The sequence below is a fragment of the Camellia sinensis genome, chromosome 6 (assembly GCF_055761805.1).
Source record: "Camellia sinensis isolate YWXY chromosome 6, ASM5576180v1, whole genome shotgun sequence".
Lineage (NCBI taxonomy): Eukaryota > Viridiplantae > Streptophyta > Magnoliopsida > Ericales > Theaceae > Camellia > Camellia sinensis.
The window spans coordinates 193775001-193794007 of NC_138966.1; the positions used below are offsets into that span (position 1 = coordinate 193775001).

The 19007-nt window shown below is 34.7% G+C and overlaps 2 protein-coding genes, 1 long non-coding RNA gene and 1 pseudogene across 5 annotated transcripts in view; 3 read left to right on the forward strand and 1 right to left on the reverse strand.

The window, feature by feature from the left end:
• Nucleotides 1-2129, forward strand: part of LOC114308054 (ISWI chromatin-remodeling complex ATPase CHR11) — a 9687-nt gene extending 7558 nt beyond the window's left edge. The window contains exons 18-25 of one of the 2 annotated variants that reach the window (XM_028253539.2): nucleotides 21-90; nucleotides 217-271; nucleotides 356-414; nucleotides 489-654; nucleotides 996-1174; nucleotides 1289-1504; nucleotides 1651-1758; nucleotides 1881-2129. In XM_028253539.2, coding sequence (XP_028109340.2) covers nucleotides 21-90; nucleotides 217-271; nucleotides 356-414; nucleotides 489-654; nucleotides 996-1174; nucleotides 1289-1504; nucleotides 1651-1758; nucleotides 1881-1898 — 871 coding nt within the window. In that variant the 3' untranslated portion in view covers nucleotides 1899-2129. The remainder of the gene's footprint in view (nucleotides 1-20; nucleotides 91-216; nucleotides 272-355; nucleotides 415-488; nucleotides 655-995; nucleotides 1175-1288; nucleotides 1505-1650; nucleotides 1759-1880) is intronic. The other variant, XM_028253540.2, reaches the window with a different exon arrangement.
• Nucleotides 2130-3639: 1510 nt separating this feature from the next.
• LOC145793943 (uncharacterized) lies at nucleotides 3640-4272 on the forward strand. The gene is made up of 2 exons (XM_082876857.1): nucleotides 3640-3872; nucleotides 3945-4272. Exons 1-2 carry the CDS (start codon nucleotides 3640-3642, stop codon nucleotides 4270-4272), a joined length of 561 nt encoding a protein of 186 aa, XP_082732983.1.
• Nucleotides 4273-10275: 6003 nt separating this feature from the next.
• LOC114308055 (serine/threonine-protein kinase PBL27-like) lies at nucleotides 10276-18456 on the reverse strand (annotated as a pseudogene). The gene is made up of 5 exons (XR_014333719.1): nucleotides 17971-18456; nucleotides 15402-15613; nucleotides 14989-15178; nucleotides 12389-12780; nucleotides 10276-10975 (listed from the first exon to the last, which is right to left on the reverse strand). The product of XR_014333719.1 is annotated as a serine/threonine-protein kinase PBL27-like (transcript).
• LOC145793127 (uncharacterized) lies at nucleotides 15632-17727 on the forward strand. Its single transcript, XR_014333720.1, has 2 exons — nucleotides 15632-15993; nucleotides 16882-17727. It is a non-coding gene; the product is annotated as an uncharacterized LOC145793127 (long non-coding RNA).
• Nucleotides 18457-19007: the final 551 nt, after the last annotated feature.

A 19007-nucleotide genomic window follows, 5' to 3' on the forward strand; every position in this document is an offset into this window, starting at 1 on the left:
ATTTTGCCTCTTGTTTTCAGGCATGATTTTCAGTTTTTTAACACACAAAGGCTAAGTGAGCTGTATGAAAAGGAAGTACGCTATCTCATGGTGGGTCATCTATTGGATTCCTGTATCTTTTGTTTATGCTTTGATCCTCACTTTGTTGTAATAGGTTGAAAATCTAGCAACCCTTGGTGTTTATATTATTTTTATTTTTATTTTCTCAATTCTCAGCAAACAAATCAAAAGAATCAGTTAAAGGACACAATAGACGTGGATGAGCCAGAAGGTATATTCCATTTCTTGTTAATGATGCTTTCCATCTGAACTTTTCTCTAGTGAACCTAATCCTAATTGACTGTTGAACATCTAGAGTTGGGAGACCCCTTGACTGCCGAAGAGCAGGAAGAAAAGGAGCGGCTATTGGAAGAGGTAAGTGAACAATGTAACATATAATGGTTTTCTGTTGTCTGTCGCTTTGTCTAAAGTTGACTTGTGGCTTGTAGGGATTTTCAACGTGGAGTAGAAGAGATTTTAATACTTTCATTAGAGCTTGTGAGAAGTATGGTCGGAATGATATAAACAATATAGCTTTGGAAATGGAAGGGAAATCAGAGGAGGAAGTTGAAAGATATGCAAAAGTTTTTAAAGAGAGATACAAAGAGCTGAATGGTGAGTGAAATTTAATCCCATGCAATGACAACTTCTAGGTTAATTCCATGTTATGATATTTGGTTTTCAGGAATGATGCCTGGACTTCACAATTCTAGATCTTGTTAATGCCCTTAATTTGTCTTTGTTATCATGAATATGACATATTGTACTTTTATTGAATAATTTGAGTGGCAGAACACTACATAAATTATTGTAGTTTTTTTTTCTTTTTCTTTCCCCTTTTCTGAATAATTTGTAATGCGTAGAGCCTTTTTTTAAAACCTAATTATTAAGTTAAAAAAGAATCTGTTGAAACATTGAGTTCTGGTTTGATATAAGTGCAAATATGTTGTATTCAGATTATGATAGGATCATCAAGAACATTGAAAGAGGGGAGGCTAGAATTTCTCGTAAGGATGAGATAATGAAAGCAATTGGGAAGAAGTTGGATAGATACAAGAACCCATGGCTTGAATTGAAGATCCAGTATGGTCAGAACAAAGGGAAGCTGTACAATGAAGAATGTGATCGTTTCATGGTAATTTTTTTTCCAAAAAACCTAAATTCTTTTGGTGCAGAGGGCATACTCTGCTGGTCTATTATATTCGGTCATGTTTATCTAATACAACTTTGCCTACTAAACTCCATACAGATTTGCATGGTTCACAAGCTTGGCTATGGGAACTGGGATGAACTGAAGGCGGCATTTCGTACGTCACCCTTGTTTCGTTTTGATTGGTTTGTGAAGTCACGAACAACTCAAGAACTAGCAAGGAGATGTGATACCCTCATTCGGTTGGTGGAGAGGGAAAACCAAGAATTCGATGAAAGGGAGAGACAGGCTCGTAAAGAGAAGAAGCTTGCAAAGGTTAAATTGATTCTTTTTCCCCATCTTATAGTTGTAGACTTGTTCTTCTTTCTGATTTATCAGTATTTAGCTGACTTCATTGGTGACTAGTAAGTAATTAAGAAAAAGTTCTTTCCAAGATTGAATTTTATAATTTTTTTCCCCAGAAGTTGACGCCATCAAAGCGCGCCTTGGCAAGACAGGCAGCGGAGAGCCCCCCTCCTTCAACTTTGAAGAAGAGGAAGCAATTGTTGATGGATGACTACGTGAGCTCGGTATGTTCTGTTCCCGCTTGGAAAAAATGTGTTTGATTATCATTTTCATCTGTCATGACTCTTTGCTGGCTGTTATGAAGCAAGGAGTTAATTGTTTTTTTTTTTTCTTTTTTTTTTTTCAGGGAAAGAGGAGGAAATGATATTGAAGGCAATGATATTTATGTGGGCTCTTTTTATTTTGTTTTTTTTATTCATATATTTTTTATTTTGGCAAAGGTTTTATGTAAGACTTTGGAACACTATGAGAAAAAGATATCGAAAGAATGATTCCATAGAATTAGGATCTCACGTTGTTCGGGTAATTTAAACCCACTATGAAGATGAGAAAGTAAAATGAGAATCAATTTCGTTGGTTTTGAAGTTCTTAAAAATATTTTCTTAGTTTTCAATCTGTAGATTTTTTACTTTTTAAATTCACATAATTTAAATATCCAAAAAATATAAAATTTATGATTTTTTTATAAAAAAAATTCACTAAATAAAAAAATATAGAAGTTTAGTATATTTTTGTGTTCATTGAATTTTTTAAATATTTCACAAATACTTTGATTTTTAAATACATCTAGATGATTATAAAAATAAAACAAAGTAATTGATTAAAATATTGAAAATAAAAATTATCAAAATAAAAAGTAAGAAACAAAAATTTAAAAATTATTTTTGAAAATTCAAAATCAAGTGAGTGAAGACAAATTGGCACGGGCTTTGTGGATTATGATGGAGAATGTGTATGTAAATATATAATTTCTCTATATACATTGATGTGTGTTAATTTTAAATCATTGATTAGCCATTATTCAAGTGTTGTTGAATTGTCTATACAATCAAATAAAACTCACTTTGTTTATAAAAATAAATAAATAAATAAAGTATACATTAATGGTAAATAAAACCCTTCTGAATGTCAACTATTTTAAGAAATTGACACTCCTATTTAATATAGGCACATGATCTCATGATGGAGACTTTTAATGAAATTTGAAAATGACAAAGAGACTGTCATGATGTAAAAATTGACTTTAGGCTTAAGTATATGATTTCATACAAATGCTTGAGGTTTTTATGGCTGTGATCAACATTCCTTTTTTTTTTTCTATGGTAATTTGAATTTTTCAAATTTATTTAAGACGGTTATTGATTATTCATAGTTATCCAATCTTGATTTGTTATTTACTACGAATGGGACATCTTGATTTTACTTTGCTTGATTGTATGAATCAAGATAGATCAATATATTTTTATTAATATAACCAATCAAAACGGGAGGCTCTATTTACACACCACATTTTGTTTCAAGAAACACCATTAATTAGTGTTAGCAGGTATTTTAATATTATAATGTGTTATAGGTTCGATTTTCTTTTCTTTCCCTCTAAGTTATCATTTTCTTTGCCTAGTCAAGTCTTCGTCAAGTCAAGTCAAGTCTCCAAGTCTTCTAAGGAAATTGCCCACCTATTTCCTTTCCTTTTCTTATCCACCAAGAAAAATCCTCCAAGTTTTCTCTCCTATATATATTGAGCTATCTTCTTATTTTGGTGGAGTGAGGAAGTTTTTGTTGCTTTATTATGTTTTGTGTGAGATTATCAGGCAAATAAAAAATGATGTATGTAATAAAACTTTGGGTTCAACCAATTGTGTGGTATTGGTGAACCATACGACTTAGTCGGGCTATTGTATCTTGGGGGACAAGTCAAGGTTTTTTCTGCTGCACTGGTGTGAGACTTTGCCTAACCACAGAGGGTTTGAATTCCTTTAAAGAGAGCGAATTTCCCGCGCCTCAACCCTTACAATAGTTATTGTAATTTTTATTATTTGTATTTTTCAGTGTTTTATTTGTACTTATCACCAACAATTTTAAAGAGATTCAAATAGCAAAAATTCATGGAGCCAGTACTGGAGAAGCCCAACGAGAATACCGGCTTTCTCAATAAGCCCTTCTGGTTTAAGGGAGCCCATTTCAAGAGATGGAAAGGCAAGGTACTTTTCTACCTCAGTCTTCTCAAAGTGGCTTATATCCTAACCGAGAAAAATCCGAACAAAGTTCTCACTAAAGAGATGACCGACGAGGAGTATACTGCTCATCTTGAAAAAATCGAGAAATACAACACAGATGAGTATAAATGTCGATATTATCTTTTGAATTGTCTTTCAGATCAATTTTATGATTATTATGATACTACTTACAGCACTGCCAAGAAAATTTGGAAGGCCTTGCAGAATAAATATGACACTGAGGAGGTAGACACTAAAAAATATGCTGCAAGCCGTTTTTTCCACTATCAGATGATAGACGAAAAATCAGTGGTAGAGCAAGTTCAAGATTTTCAGATGTTAGTGGCTGAAGTTAGATCCGAAGGCATCAAAATTGAAGACAACCTTATTGTAGCAGGTATTATTGACAAACTACCATCATCTTGGAGGGAGTTCCAGAAGTCAATACGCCACAAGCAAAAAGAGACGTCATTGGAAACTCTAATCACACGGATTCCGGTGGAGGAGGAAGCTCAAGGATAAGATGAGCTTATGATACAAGAGTATTCCACTACAAATGTAAACTTAACTTCTGGAAATACTTTACCTAAAAGTCGATTTCATAAAAATAGTTACTTAAAACCAGTTAAGGAAATCTGGAAAAATATTGGAAGGCCACAAAATAAAAATTACCCGAGGCAAAAGAAATGGAACCAAGAACCCCCTTCACAAGATCTGACAAATGTGACATGTTTTGTGTGTGGCAAAAGTAGGTATATTGCTCGAACTTGCAAATTTCAGAAACAACAGTCTCGACCACAGGCTAATGTCACCGAAGAACCATTTGTGGCTATGATTACAGATATTTTTATGGATCAATCTGTGGAAGGGTGGTGGGCAGACTTTGGTGCCAATAGGCATGTCTGCTATGATAAAGGTTGGTTCAAAGATTTCACTCCTTTAATGAGGAGAGAACTGTTATGCTTGGTGACTCCAGTCTAACCAAAGTGCTCGGGTGTGGGGATGTTGAGCTGAATTTTACCTTTGGACGTGTGCTTGTTTTAATAGATGTGTTGTACACACCATCCATAAGAAAAAATCTGATGTCGAGTTATTTGCTCAACAAAGCTGGTTTCAAGCAGACTATTGAATCTGACCAATATGTAATCACTAAAAAAGGCATATTTGTGAGGGAAAGGATATGCTTGTGATGGAATGTTTAAATTAAATGTTGAGAATAAGAAAGCACATGTTTCTGTCTACTTGATGTCTTCAATGAATTTTTGGCATGCTCGTCTGTGTCATATTAATAGCTGATATGTGGGAGTCATGAGTAGTTTAGGATTAATTCCCAGACTAACAAATAAGTTTGAGAAATGTGAAGTTTGTAGTCTAGCAAAGATAACTAAAAGGCCTCATAAAAGTATGGTGAGAAATACTAAATTGTTAGAATTAATTCACACTGATTTATGTGAATTTGAAGGAATTTTAACACGTGGTGGAAATAGATATTTTATCGTTTTTATTGATGATTTTTCAAAATACACTTATGTATACTTGTTGAAAAATAAAATTGATACTTTTGAAAAATTTAAAGAATTCCTTCTTGAAATTGAAAATCAATTCAGTAAAAAGATTAAAAGATATAGAAGTGATAGAGGCCAGGAGTATGAATCTTTTGGATTCAACTCGTTTGCTCAGTCTTTGGGAATAATCCATGAAACTACTCCACCATATTCACCTGCATCTAATGGTGTAGCAGAAAGGAAAAGTAGAACTTTAACTAATTTAACAAATGCTATGCTAATTGAAGCAGGTGCTCCTCCAAATTTGTTGGGAGAAGCAATTTTAACAGCATGTTATGTTATAAATAGAGTGCCACATAAAAAAACAAAAGTTACACCTTTTGAGTTGTGGAAAGGGCATAAGCCAAATTTGAGATATTTGAGGGTTTGGGGTTATCTAGTTTTTGTTAGACTTGTGGACCCTAAAAGACCTAAATTAGGTGTGAAAACTGCCACTTGTGCTTGTCTTGGATATGCAACAAATAGTACAGCCTATATATTTTTTGATATTGAAAACAAAATAATTTTTAAATCAGGTGATGCAATTTTTCATGAAGAAAAATTTCCTTTTAAATCTAAAAATGGTGGAGGTCAAAATTATCAAGAAAATATTTTATTTGAAACCGTTTCCTCTACTTCTCTTTTACAAAACCAAGATACTGTAGTTTTTGGACCTAGAAGGAGTAAACGAGCCAGATTAGAAAAGGATTTTGGCCCTGATTATGATGTTTTTAATGTGGAGGAAACTCCATTAACTTTACAAGAAGCTTTGGCATCTCCTGACTCTGTTTTTTGGAACGAGGCTGTAAATGATAAGTTGAAATCATTATTCTCTAATAAAACTTGGGTATTAGTAGATTTACCACCATATTGTAAAACTATTAGCTGTAAATGGGTTTTGAGGAAAAAACTTAAACCGGATGGAATTATTGATAAATATAAAGCAGATATTGACTTTTTTGATACATTTTTTCCAGTTACTAGAGTTTCATCCATTAGATTATTAATTGCAGTGGCTGCAATTCATGATCTAAAAATTCATCAAATGGATATTAAAACAACCTTTTTAAATGAAGACCTGGGTGAAGAAATCTATATGGATCACCCTGAGGGTTTTGTGGAACCTGGTTAAGAAAGCAAAGTGTGCAAGTTAGTTAAATCCCTATATGGCTTAAAACAGGCTCCTAAACAGTGGCATGAGAAATTTGATTCCTGCATGATTGAGAATGGCTATAAAATGAATGAATATGATAAATGCATCTACTATAATTCACATGTCATTATTAGCCTCTATGTGGATGATTTACTTATATTTGGCTCTAATTTGCATATCATCGTGGAAACTAAAAATATGCTTAGTAGCCATTTTGATATGAAAGATCTTGGTGAGGCTAATTATATTTTGGGAATGAAAATTACCAAAAGCTGTGATGGTATATTTCTTGATCAGTCGTATTATGTTGAGAAAATTTTGAGAAAATATAATTTTTATAAGTGCAAGCATGTTCTTACTCCTTTTGATCCTCATGTACGTTTATTTCCTATTGAAAATGATAAGGATGTAATTAATCAAAAGGAATATGCTAGTATGATTGTTAGCTTGCGTTATGCGACTGACTGTACTAGATCTGACATTGCCTATGCAGTTGGAGTACTTAACAGGTTTACTAGCAAGCCTGGCAGTGACCACTGGCTAGCCATTGAGCAGATTATGAAATATTTATCTGATACTATAAAATATGGCTTGTTTTATAACAAGTATCCTGTAGTACTTGAAGGTTACAGTGATGCCGACTGGAATACATTGTCAGGTGATTCACTATCAACCACTGGTTACTTATTTACATTGGGAGGTGGTGCTATAAGTTGGAAATCGAAAAAACAAACCGTTATTGCCAATTCAACAATGGAGGCTGAGCTTATTGCTTTAGCTACAGCTAGTGAAGAAGCAAATTGGTTGAGAGATTTGTTAAATGAAGTCTCTTGTTGGGAAAAATCGATTCCACCTATATTGATTCATTGTGATAGCACCGCAGCAATTGGTTGAGTTAATAACCGTTATCATAACGGCAAATCCAGACCTATCAGAAAAAAACACAGTATTGTGAGATCTTATATGAATAATGGCATCATAAATATGGATTCTATTAAATCTGGTGATAATCTTGCAGATCCATTAACTAAGGCCTTAGCAAGAGATAGAGTCTGGAATACATCAAGGGGGATGGGGTTGAAGCCCATTGAATATAGCAGGGGCCATGTATAAGGACACTAAACCCAGGGACCAGAGATCTTGTAACTGGGTTCAATGAAAAAACTGATCATATGATGGCCGTAAGAAATGCACTAAATTAATTTTTATCCATCCCTATGATGTAAGTGCATTTTTCCTGTAACGTTGTAGAGGTTGAGATATTAAAAAACTCTTAATGAATTTATGTAGCTCTTATTGAGTGGGGTGTCATAGTTACAGGAGCACCGTTGACAGAATTCACCTATGTGAGTGTGGTAGTGGGGCCGCTACCTATGAGATTTGGGCTAATTCTCAAACACACTCATGAATCCTGGGATCGCACAAGGCCGCAATGTGCTAGCTTTTAAAGCTTATATGAACACCTAGAATATTATGTGTGCGCAATAATTATTTATTTCCTTTAAGCAGTCATAGTTCAATGCTGAGCATACTATTGGCTCTGGAGTAGATATTATTGTTTCACTAATGGAGGTTCAATGCAGAGCACACCTACCATAATGCATAATATTCTTATTTGCCTAATAATTTCAGTTTTTGTTACCTATAATATTAAAATAGGTGGGGGAATGTTAGCAGGTATTTTAATATTATAATATGTTATAGGGTTGATTTTCTTTTCTTTCCCTCTAAGTTTTCATTTTCTTTGCCTAGTCAAGTCTTCGCCAAGTCAAGTCAAGTCTCCAAGTCTTCCAAGGAAATTGCCCACTATTTCCTTTCATTTTCTTATCCACCAAGAAAAACCCTCCAAGCTTTTTCTCCTATATATATTGAGCTATCTTCTTATTTTGGTGGAGTGAAGAAGTTTTTGTTGCTTTATTATGTTTTGTATGAGATTACCAAGCAAATAAAAAAGGGTGTATGTGATAAAGCTTTGGGTTCAACCAATTGTGCAGTATTGGTGAACCATACGACTTAGTCAGACTGTTGCATCCTGGGGGGACAAGTCAAGGTTTTTTTTCTCTCCTGGGGGGACAAGTCAAGGTTTTTTTTCTGCTGCACTGGTATGAGGCTTTATCTAACCGCAGAGGGCTTGAATCTCCTTAAAGAGAGCGAATTTTTCGCGCCTCAGCCTTTACAATAGTTATTGTATTTTTTATTATTTGTATTTTTCAGTATTTTATTTGTAATTATCACCAACAATTAGTTTATTTTTTATTACAATTTTAACCTTAGGTAAAATGACTACAAAGGACAAGCTATGATATACCATTTGTATAATTACCATAAAGGACAATAATAAATATAATATACATCAACAATTTCAAACGTGTTACTTACATATTTTGTCTTTCAAGAATCCAAACATCATAAAACAAAAACCAAAAACCCTTAAAGAAATAACCAAAAATATACGTATTATTAAAAATTTTAATTGGATTCAACGATGGATACATCTGACAGTACTCATTCGGAACAATGGAGCAATAAAAATGTTATTTTTTATTTATTTTTTCATTTTGGTTTACATGCTAGTGGTAAACCGTTTGTATTAGTTCGGTTATCCAGAGTTGAATAATAAATTAATGTTCAACTACCTACAACTGAACAAATTGTACATGTTCAGTTTTATAGTGTTGAGCTTTCTCCAAATATTCAATTTTTAAGTATCGAACAAACACTATTTGTTCGGTTAAAAACAATCAAACAACTGCACTTAGTTCGATTTTGTACTGCCATTAAATAAAGTTTTGGTGCTCTCGATAATCATGGATTGTTGCAATGCCCTAACTACACTCTCAGATCCACCTAATTTTTTCTTCTCAATAGTACAATCCAAACTTCTTATTAGAAAATTCTCTTCCCGTGATCTCCTAGGCCACCGATGTTGATCATAGGCTTCGAATTCTTCGTCTGATTCCTCACTGACGTCGCTTTCCTCCTCTCCATCTGATTCCTCACCGGAGTGAAGGTAAAGATGAAAGATTGTGGGTAGATTGTGAGTATGGTGTGTGAAAAAGACTAAAGATAGAAGATTGTAGTGTGTATTGAGCAAAATATTTATTTATCAAAATAATTAAATATATTCCTTGAGACAAAATACGATTTGTAAATAGAGACACCCAATCGAAACATGGTTAGGTACCAACATAAATTGAAGAAAAATGTTCTTTATCTCTTTATTTATTTTAGTTGTTTAAAGAATTATTACTTCATTCCATCTCATTTTAATGAATTAAAATAGACTACTAAATGAACACCCTTTAAACTCACTACTTATCACAAGCAAAGAAGAGAGAGAGAGAGAGAGGGGTCCTTTGATGGAGAATGATGAACCCTCTTTGTATTAAGCCGAAAACATGACAAACTCAGAATCCATACACATGACTACATCCAAGTACAAAGCCATAAGAATAATGGGACTCCCAAACCAAACTCACTAAATTTCCCCACAATCATACACATACAATGATACAACACACAATATAATGGGGGTGGGGGTCATAGCAAAATGAAACATCTTCCAATCTTCTCTTCTGTATCATCCAACTTTCCAATAAAAAAAACCTAAATACATAATTTAGCACGTCACATATATCATTCCATAGCGGGGTCTACCTGTAAAATGCCCAAAATCACAGCACTAACCCCATGAGACTGACTTCTTTGAACTGTGAATGATAATTAGGACAACCAACAACAGTTGAAATCGGATATAAACATTATTACCGGGGCAAATACTGACACCACAACAGTAAAAGTTATGACATTTCTCTGTATTCTCCACCCTTTTTCTTCTTCCTGATGACCCATCCAAATCATCCAAAGCGACATGCCCCTCAGGCTTTCTGGTTCAAATTACTCGTTTGTACCATCAAAGCTACCCATTGCGTTTGCTCGTTTTTTTTTCTCTCCAATTCTCACCCCACACTTTCGCCTCTGCAACTGCCCGTTCCCTATCTAGATCTCGGTTCCTTGGAGTCTCTCTTGCTCTCCCTGCGCTAATGGGGCTGTCTCTCTGAGAGTCCTGACGTTCCACTTCATCCATGCCCCATTTCCTCCCAGATCCACCACCAGTTTCACTCCCACCTAACTCTGCACCGGCATTCAATTCCCTTGCAGAGTCTCTCTTTCTGAAATCAGGAGAATTCTTATGGTTGGATGGCGAGCCGTAGCGTCCTCCTCGTCGAGACTCGTCTGGACTATCCAGCCCATTGGCCATGCTCCTTCTGTCATCCCTGCTTCTAGGAGTAGATGGACCAACTCTATTACTATGACCCGTGGGTGCACTTGGATCGTAGGTTTGGGAGGCTAAATATGTTAAAGCAGTCACAACATCACCTATCAGAGGCCTTGTAGCAGCTTGTTCTTGCAAACACATGGCTGCAACGGCAAGTGCTTGGTAAAGTCCTCGCATTGGATAGCAACCTTGTAAAAGTGGATCAGCCATTTTGGGAAACTTCCGGCGATCCTTGAAAAGTGGTCTTGCCTACAAGTCCATGTCCCACAAGAATGAAAAATCAGAAATTGGAGAGAAAAAAAAAAAAAAAACCTACTTTTTTGTGTTAGTTCTATAGCACACTATAACATCAACTAAAGAGCATAGACACTTGACATGATATGGACACACCGATAAGGAAATTCTAAAAAAATATAAGACATGCACAAGTATATAGTTTTACATATTTATTATATGACATAAATAAAAATTAAAATCACTACATGCCATTGTCATGTATATGAATATCTAATTTAAAGATAAATAATTTTTAAAGTCTAAAGGAGTAGAATGGGTATAAATTTATGTTGGGGTCTATGTTGGGTGTGTTACAAAGCTGGGGGTGGGGCTAGGGTGGGGAAAAGACATCGGAAGGCTTGGTTACTTGCTTTCCATTGTTTGTTTTGGTTGGTTTGATTGGAGCGTAATATGCGAGTTTTTCAAGATGTGTGTCATTCATTTATTTGGTTAGAAAGTAGGCTCCTTTTGGTGTTGCATAGTTGGGTTATGGGTTCAGCTAATCGGGATATTTTGACTTTTGTAGATTTTGTGAAGGATTTGATTAGTTAATTGTGCTCCGGCCCGTTGTGGGTTGCTTTGTTTTCTTTGTATTCTTTGCATCGCTTTAATATTTTTTTAATAAAATTTGATTATTTATTAAAAAAAGTATAAATTTACCTTATTTTTCTTTTATCATTGGATTCGAAGTAATTTTATTCACACTTGTATTGTGTTTCATGCGTGTCTAAGAGATAGACTCGTGTTCTTTAAATGTCTTAAAATCTGTCCAAGTCTAGAATTTTTTTTTTTAAAATAATAGGAAATGTTTGAACGTATATTTAATTTTGTGTTGGGAAGTGTTTGATGAATGTTGTGTTGTGTACCCTTTTAACCTGTGTTACCAAAAACGCTAATACCCTTGCAAATTACGTATGGGTACATACGTTTCGAAATATGGTACACTTCCGTTCCAAAACAATAAATTTAGTGATCCAAAACGCTCCCAAAATTTTTTCCCAATATATTTGCTTAAATGTTACTTTAGGAGGAAAAAAAATTAAATATAATGAACTAAAATCTAAAATGAATCAAGTTTTGACAAAACAAAACAAAACATTAAAAATGAAGAGAAAAAGAAAAACATTTTATTGGATGCCTAAGAGTTAAAAGAAAATTATTCTAGAAATACCTTAAATTCTTAAGTGTAATATATACTAGTCTACCCCTATCGTACCACACTTTACCATGTTTCCGTTCCTGTTCCACGTACTGGAACGATCCACATTCCAGGTAACATAACTCTTAACCACCAACCAAGTCATCATGCATCAATTTGCGTTAATTGCTAAGGAGAATGCATCAAGACAAAAACAATACCATAAAAATATAAAGAGAATCACTTACCCATGCAACGAGATTTTGCTCTCCTGCAGCCCGGGTGTTGTCAATAGCCTTGCGCCCTGTAATAAGCTCTAGAAACACGACTCCAAAACTATAGACATCAGATTTGAGCGTGAGTTGACCAGTCATAGCATATTCAGGAGCACAATAACCATATGTCCCCATAACCCGGGTTGAGACGTGCGTCTTATCACCAACAGGACCTAGTTTTGCAAGCCCAAAATCCGATAACTTAGGAAGATAGCCCTCACCTAGAAGGATGTTTGATGATTTTAAATCTCGGTATATAACAGGAGGGTTTGCCTTGTCATGCAAATATTCTAGACCTTTTGCTGCACCAGCTGCAATCTTCATCCTTGTATTCCAGTCCAGAGGCTCTTTGTCTGGTGGAAGATCTGAAAATGGGTATCAAATGAAGTAATCGGTTAGGCTTACCGAAAGCACACTCATTAGAAGAAAACTTGTGACCCGTATACAGATATTTTGGAGAGAGTTACATTTCCAAAAGAAACTAGTAGTGAAACATATATTTTGGAGAAACCAATTAATCTGTTTTTTTTGTTTTTGTTTTTGTTTTTTTATTATTTTGATAGAGAGGCAAAAGCAACATCGTTTCTTGTATTATGTAAACTAAAACAAAAACATAACTGAATAACAGTGAATCATAATGAAACGTGGTGAATCGCAAATTTAATTGCACGAGTCACAAAATTTCCGGAAACATGCTTCCCAAATTAATGAACAGAATACAGAAATTGAAAACGATACCACACACGCCCAAATTTCTTTGCAAGCTTTCAGTGCATAGGTACAAAATGTGGCTGCTTGTTAAAAGTAGTGAAAATTTCCATTGTTCTACATGGGGCTCCTTCGCTTCACTAGAAAACAAGCAAAGGAACAATGAACATAGTGCCTTCTATGAGGTTTTTTCGACCATTATGGATGTAATTAGCATGCCAGCCATTGTCTACCGTTTGTAAGCAGCTGTGATGGGATCCAGGCTCCAGCCATCTAGGTCAAGGATCATCTCCTCCCAATTCCCAAAAGAGACAGTAGGAGCCACATATAGTCTGTTTCTATATCTTTAAGGAAGGTAAACACACGCAGAGACACAGATCCCCCCCAAAATGCCTCCCTTTCTCCAACCATGGATGCATAAAGAAAGTTATTTTCATTCATACTGGAAACCATAAATAAATCGACTTTTAAATGAAGTCTCAATACTATAACGTGGAGTCTAATACTGGTGACAATATGTCATGTTAACTACAGGTCCTACTACCACTAAGGCCGGCCATCACGATGCCAAATCAACATACCACTTTTTTTGGCACTACTAACACTAAATCGTACAAAGCTAGGTCCAGCTATACCTACCACTATGCCAAATTCAATTAATAGCATGCCACATTCTACCACTACTACGTATGGCAAGTACTACCCTAACCATCCCAAAATATATCTTCACCAACATGATTGACAATGCTGTACTGTGGCCACTGCCACACTAATTTCCAAATTTAGCAACTACCATTATTGCTGCTGCTCACAGCTATTACCATGCCAATCAAATGAAGATCATCAGACACCTGGCCCATTTTTCCACTGTGGTAAAACAAAAAACATGTCTTCAATTGAATGATGAAATTTTGTTGTTGCAATAAATTCCATCTATTGCCTTTATAAACTTTTTGCCCTCCGTGGTCTAGGACTTAAATTAACCATTCCCAATGTTTCCCAATGAACTTTAAAATTCTGGCCAAACAATTTCAATCAACAGTCGTCAATTTTCATTTTCAATACATAATAACCAATAAAATTATCCATAATCCATTTATTGAAATTGGAAGACCCAAAATAGCTTTCCAACATATAATTTGGGGTCCGATGGAATTTATAGGTAACAGAAGACACCCAATAAAACAGAGATTTATTCTTTCAAACATATTTTGAGTGTTAACACAAATGAAAGATTCATTAACATTTTGTGAATCTTTCATTCCAAAATATGATCATCCTACTTCTTTATCTTGGCCTTCCTACTCAATAGTTGAATAAGTGTATGAGATGTGCGTCCAACGTATCTAGTTTGACAGGCACCAAACAACAATGTGTAATGGTTGAGTTTACTATATAACTATGTGGAAGCGTAAGATTCCTATGGTAGTTTGTAAACACCATTTTAGCCACAAAATAAACAGAAGAAGTATTTAAGAAATACGAAATCTAGCCACATTCGTGTCATTGGATATGAGAATTAGATGAATCAAATACCCAAGTCCATGCAACATAGCTCGTAACAAAAAAATGTCATTAATATGTAGAATATTGTCCCACAATAGTAATTCAATCAATCATTGACCAATCCATGTTTTCACTTAATAAATAATATTGCAAACTCAAGAACCACTTAAGTATAATGCAAACTATAAGTTAGTCTTGGGGGGGGGGGGGGGGGGGTTTAGAACAAGTCCGGATAAGTATGCCTTTTTCAGTTTCATGTTAAATCAAATAATAGCACAAGCAACTCAGTGCATGAATATAAATGAGCATCTCATCATACCATGGATTCATAAATGCTACCTAAAGGAAAACAATCTAACCATGTAAATGATCCTCCAAAGATCCCAATGGCATGAACTCATAAACAAGGAGCCGCTGGTCCCCATCAGCACAATAACCAATCAAATTGACAAGGTTCTGATGGTGCAAGAGGCTAAGCATGAGAACCTCCACCAAGAACTCTCTATTTCCTTGAAGGCCATTGCGATCAAGCTGTTTCACGGCAACTACCTGCAAAGATAATTATCTCAACCAACCAAATGTCATTAAATTGCAGACCATATGTGGTTAACATTGCAAATATATTTTACAAACGGAAGGTTCACAGGCAAAATCTACAAAAAATTAGTCCTTTTAATCCTTCAAATCTAAATTCTAAGATATTGTAAACCAAGCAACTGAATATGAATGCTTTTAGTAGTCAGATATCTGTGTTTAACACATCAAAACGGACCTGTCCTGTGCTTTCTAAGCGCCCCTTGTAAACACGTCCAAACCCACCTTCACCCAGAAGACACTCTGGCCTAAAGTTCTTTGTGGCAGCAGCGAGCTCACGAAATGTAAACGTCTGTGCAGCGATATGTGCTGTTGGTCCATCTTTTTGAACTGCTGGTTCTTTCTTAGGATCCTTCTTGGGATCAGAATTACTACGCGATTTTGATTTGTCTAAAAAATAAGAGAATTAGATACAGTAAATTGGAAGGCAAACAAGGAATTCAAAAATACAACTATCTAGTTGCTATGCACCAAGTGGAACACATAAATTTTGAACTATAACTCAATATTGCGTAAGGTATACAATTTGAAATCATGATGGATAAGACCTAGTCATTTGGATTGTCCTTGTATGAAGAGTTACTTGACCTTAACATTCTTATGCAAAACCTATGTTACATATCCCACACATATCCATATCCATCGGATATGTGTCTAAAACCCCTACCAAGTTTATACACCTGAATCTCCACATTTATATGATGTTTGAAGAAGAAAATGCTTACATTTGCCTGTAAACACATATTTCTAGCTTTTCACACGAATGCAAGGTTTTAAAAAGCGACCGCAACCGTTACGTAACGGTTTTGGCGGTTACCGCCACCCGTTACGGCCGCTTTTGCAGTGTGATTGAGATTCACAGGTACGTTGGCCGTAGCGGCTGCTGTAGCGGTCGTAACGGTGCCGTAACGGCCTGTTACGCACCGTTACGTAACGGTTCCAAACTGTTTCTTTAAAAAAAATATAAAAAAAAAGCTGAAAATGGGAGAAGAGAGATAGAGAGAAGAAGGAAATAAAGAGAGAAAATAGAGGAGCAAGAGATAGAGAGAGAGAGAAGAGGGAAGATGTAGAACATATTATTGATTTGTTGAAACTATAAGATGTATGCTATTCTATTCAGCTACTATCACTAAACCATTTTGTTTGTGTGTGTCTATCTATATATTGTTTAAAAATAATAATAATAATAATAAGTGTGGTTATTATCTATTTGGTTGGGTTAAAATATGTATATATATTTATATATATATATATATATATATATATTTAGGCTCTTATTTATTCTTTTACTTTTGTCATTATTTATCTTATATATAATAGTTAGTGATTGATTTTTTGTAAAATATAAAGTCATTAATTATTAAAATAAAATGTAAAAAACTCAGTTTATAGTGATTTAAAAATATGAAATATATTGGATCATACTTAAAAATTTATAAAAATTGATCAATATTTATTTTTAACCCAATAAATATGATCATAGAAAAAAAATATGCGTATCGGTAAGTTTTTTTCAAACTGTGCAAAAAATAAAAAAATTCACGGTTCCGGTTACCGCAACCGTTACACTACGGCCTTTACACCCCGCAACCGCAACCGCGTCACCGCCACCGTTACGGCGACCGCAACCGCTTTTCAGAACCTTGCACGAATGAGAGACAAAATTCCTATTTTCCTTGAATCCTATTTAATTTAAAGTACATTTCTAAATAATTTGACAATATCTTAGCTAAGAAAATGATACAATATGCAATATATATGTGTTTGAAGCAGAGTGGAGTTTGTTCATTGCGCTGCATAGTTGGATATCGTTGATGGTGGACGCGGATGTTTTGACTTTTGTTGATTTTGTAGAGGACTTGATTTAGCAGCTGTTTTGTTTGCTCTTTGTCTTGTTGTTTAGTGCTGTTTTGGTTTATGTTTGCTGCTAGTTGTTAGGCTTGTTTTTGTATTCTTTGTATCGTCTTGATACTTTTTCAATAAACTTTGCTTATTTATCAAAATATATATGTGTGTGTGTGCGCATGCGCGCGCGCGCGTGTTTGAAGCATGTCTCTGTACCCATATCTAACTTTTGGATGCATATCCTAATATCCCAAAATTTAGGTGAAGGAAAATTTGACGCTTGGACACGTAACTGCACCCGTACTCATACCCTAGTCCATGTAATCTAGTGCAAAACTTGCATTTGTCAAACAACATTTTACCATTTGCTATATGCCAACTTCCAATTCCATATAACTAGTTAATGGAAACGACATTAGATCCAAAATTGCCGTTTGGAAAGCACTTATCTGCATCAATTGAAGTACAATTTATCGATCAATAAACCAGTACAAAAATTCACTACCCAAAAGCAAAATGTCTGAACATCCCAAATCTAAGAGCAAGAGCGGATCTCCAAAACAATTCCAGCAACACTACACTAGTGCATAATCAAACAGAATGGGCCATAAACAATTCCACAGAGTAATCACACATCAACAAACTGTGACAAAGAAAAATCAAGAAAACCCCAATTCAGAGAACACCCAAATCAAAGAAACAGCCATGGGTGAATCAGATCAAACTAACAGAAAATTCTAACAACCACACTTCATCCAAACACTCGAACCAAATCAAGGAAACACGAAATTCAACAAACCCACCAATCGAAACAATCAAAAACACAAAACCTAAGAAATACCCATTAGTAATTATTTCCAAGAAAACATTTTTTCAAAAAAAAAAAAAAAAAAAAGTGTTACCTGAACCAACTCTGGTCACATGGTGAGACTGAGCAGCTGATGATTCTTTTACAGAGTCCTTCTTCCCCACTTCCTTCACACCATTCCCATCCTTGTTTGATGATCCAAAGCATGGAAAACACCCACCCATATCAAATCCACACACAAATCAAAGCAAAACCCTCCAACACCCCAAAAATCCCTATCTATACAGATAAATTCTCAACCCCTTCAACAATCACTCATCATCATCCTCATCAATCTCACAAACCCATCTCCATAAACGATCCCAATCAATCACCCCTTTCTTTCTCTCTCTCAAGAATCCCCAGTAGAAAATTTTCAGCCATTAGTCACTTTTCAGTGACCCCAATCAGCTCAAGAACAAAGATCAACACCCCCCCTTTTTCTTTTCTTTTCGTTTTTTGGGTCTGAGAAAGCAGATCACCAAATCGAAGAAATTGATGGTTGAAGAGAGGCTCAAGAAACAAAGGAAAACAAATTTACACTTAAATATATATATATATATATATATATAGATGTGGGTGTATTTGCAGAAATGGAAATAGAGAGAAATTTGGGGGTAAAAGTGAAAATAAAGGTTAATCTTTTCGGTAATAGAGAGGTTTAAGAGAGATGATTAGGTGAGTCCAGTGATTAATCTTCTTGGAATCTACAGAAATGCCACTGTAAATTTTTTTTTTTTGTATTCCCTCAATTTTTATTTATTTAAATTTTAACCCCAAAATACAGAGAAATTACGAGTTTGGTTAAGAAGAATCATCATCACTGTCGGAGAGTGGCCCCACACGAGTGACGTGCCTCCACCCTTTGTGAATTGTGATTGACATTCTAAACACATGTCGTTAAAAAACACAAAAAATTAAAAATTAAAAATTAAAATAAAAACAAAATAAAATTAATTTGATTTTAATTTCTTAAACTATTATTATTTTTTGTTTTATTTTTAAATTATTAATGTTATTTATTTAATTATAATTTTTTTATTTCAATTCTTGTAATTTAATTAGAGATAATTATACAAATTACTAGCTATT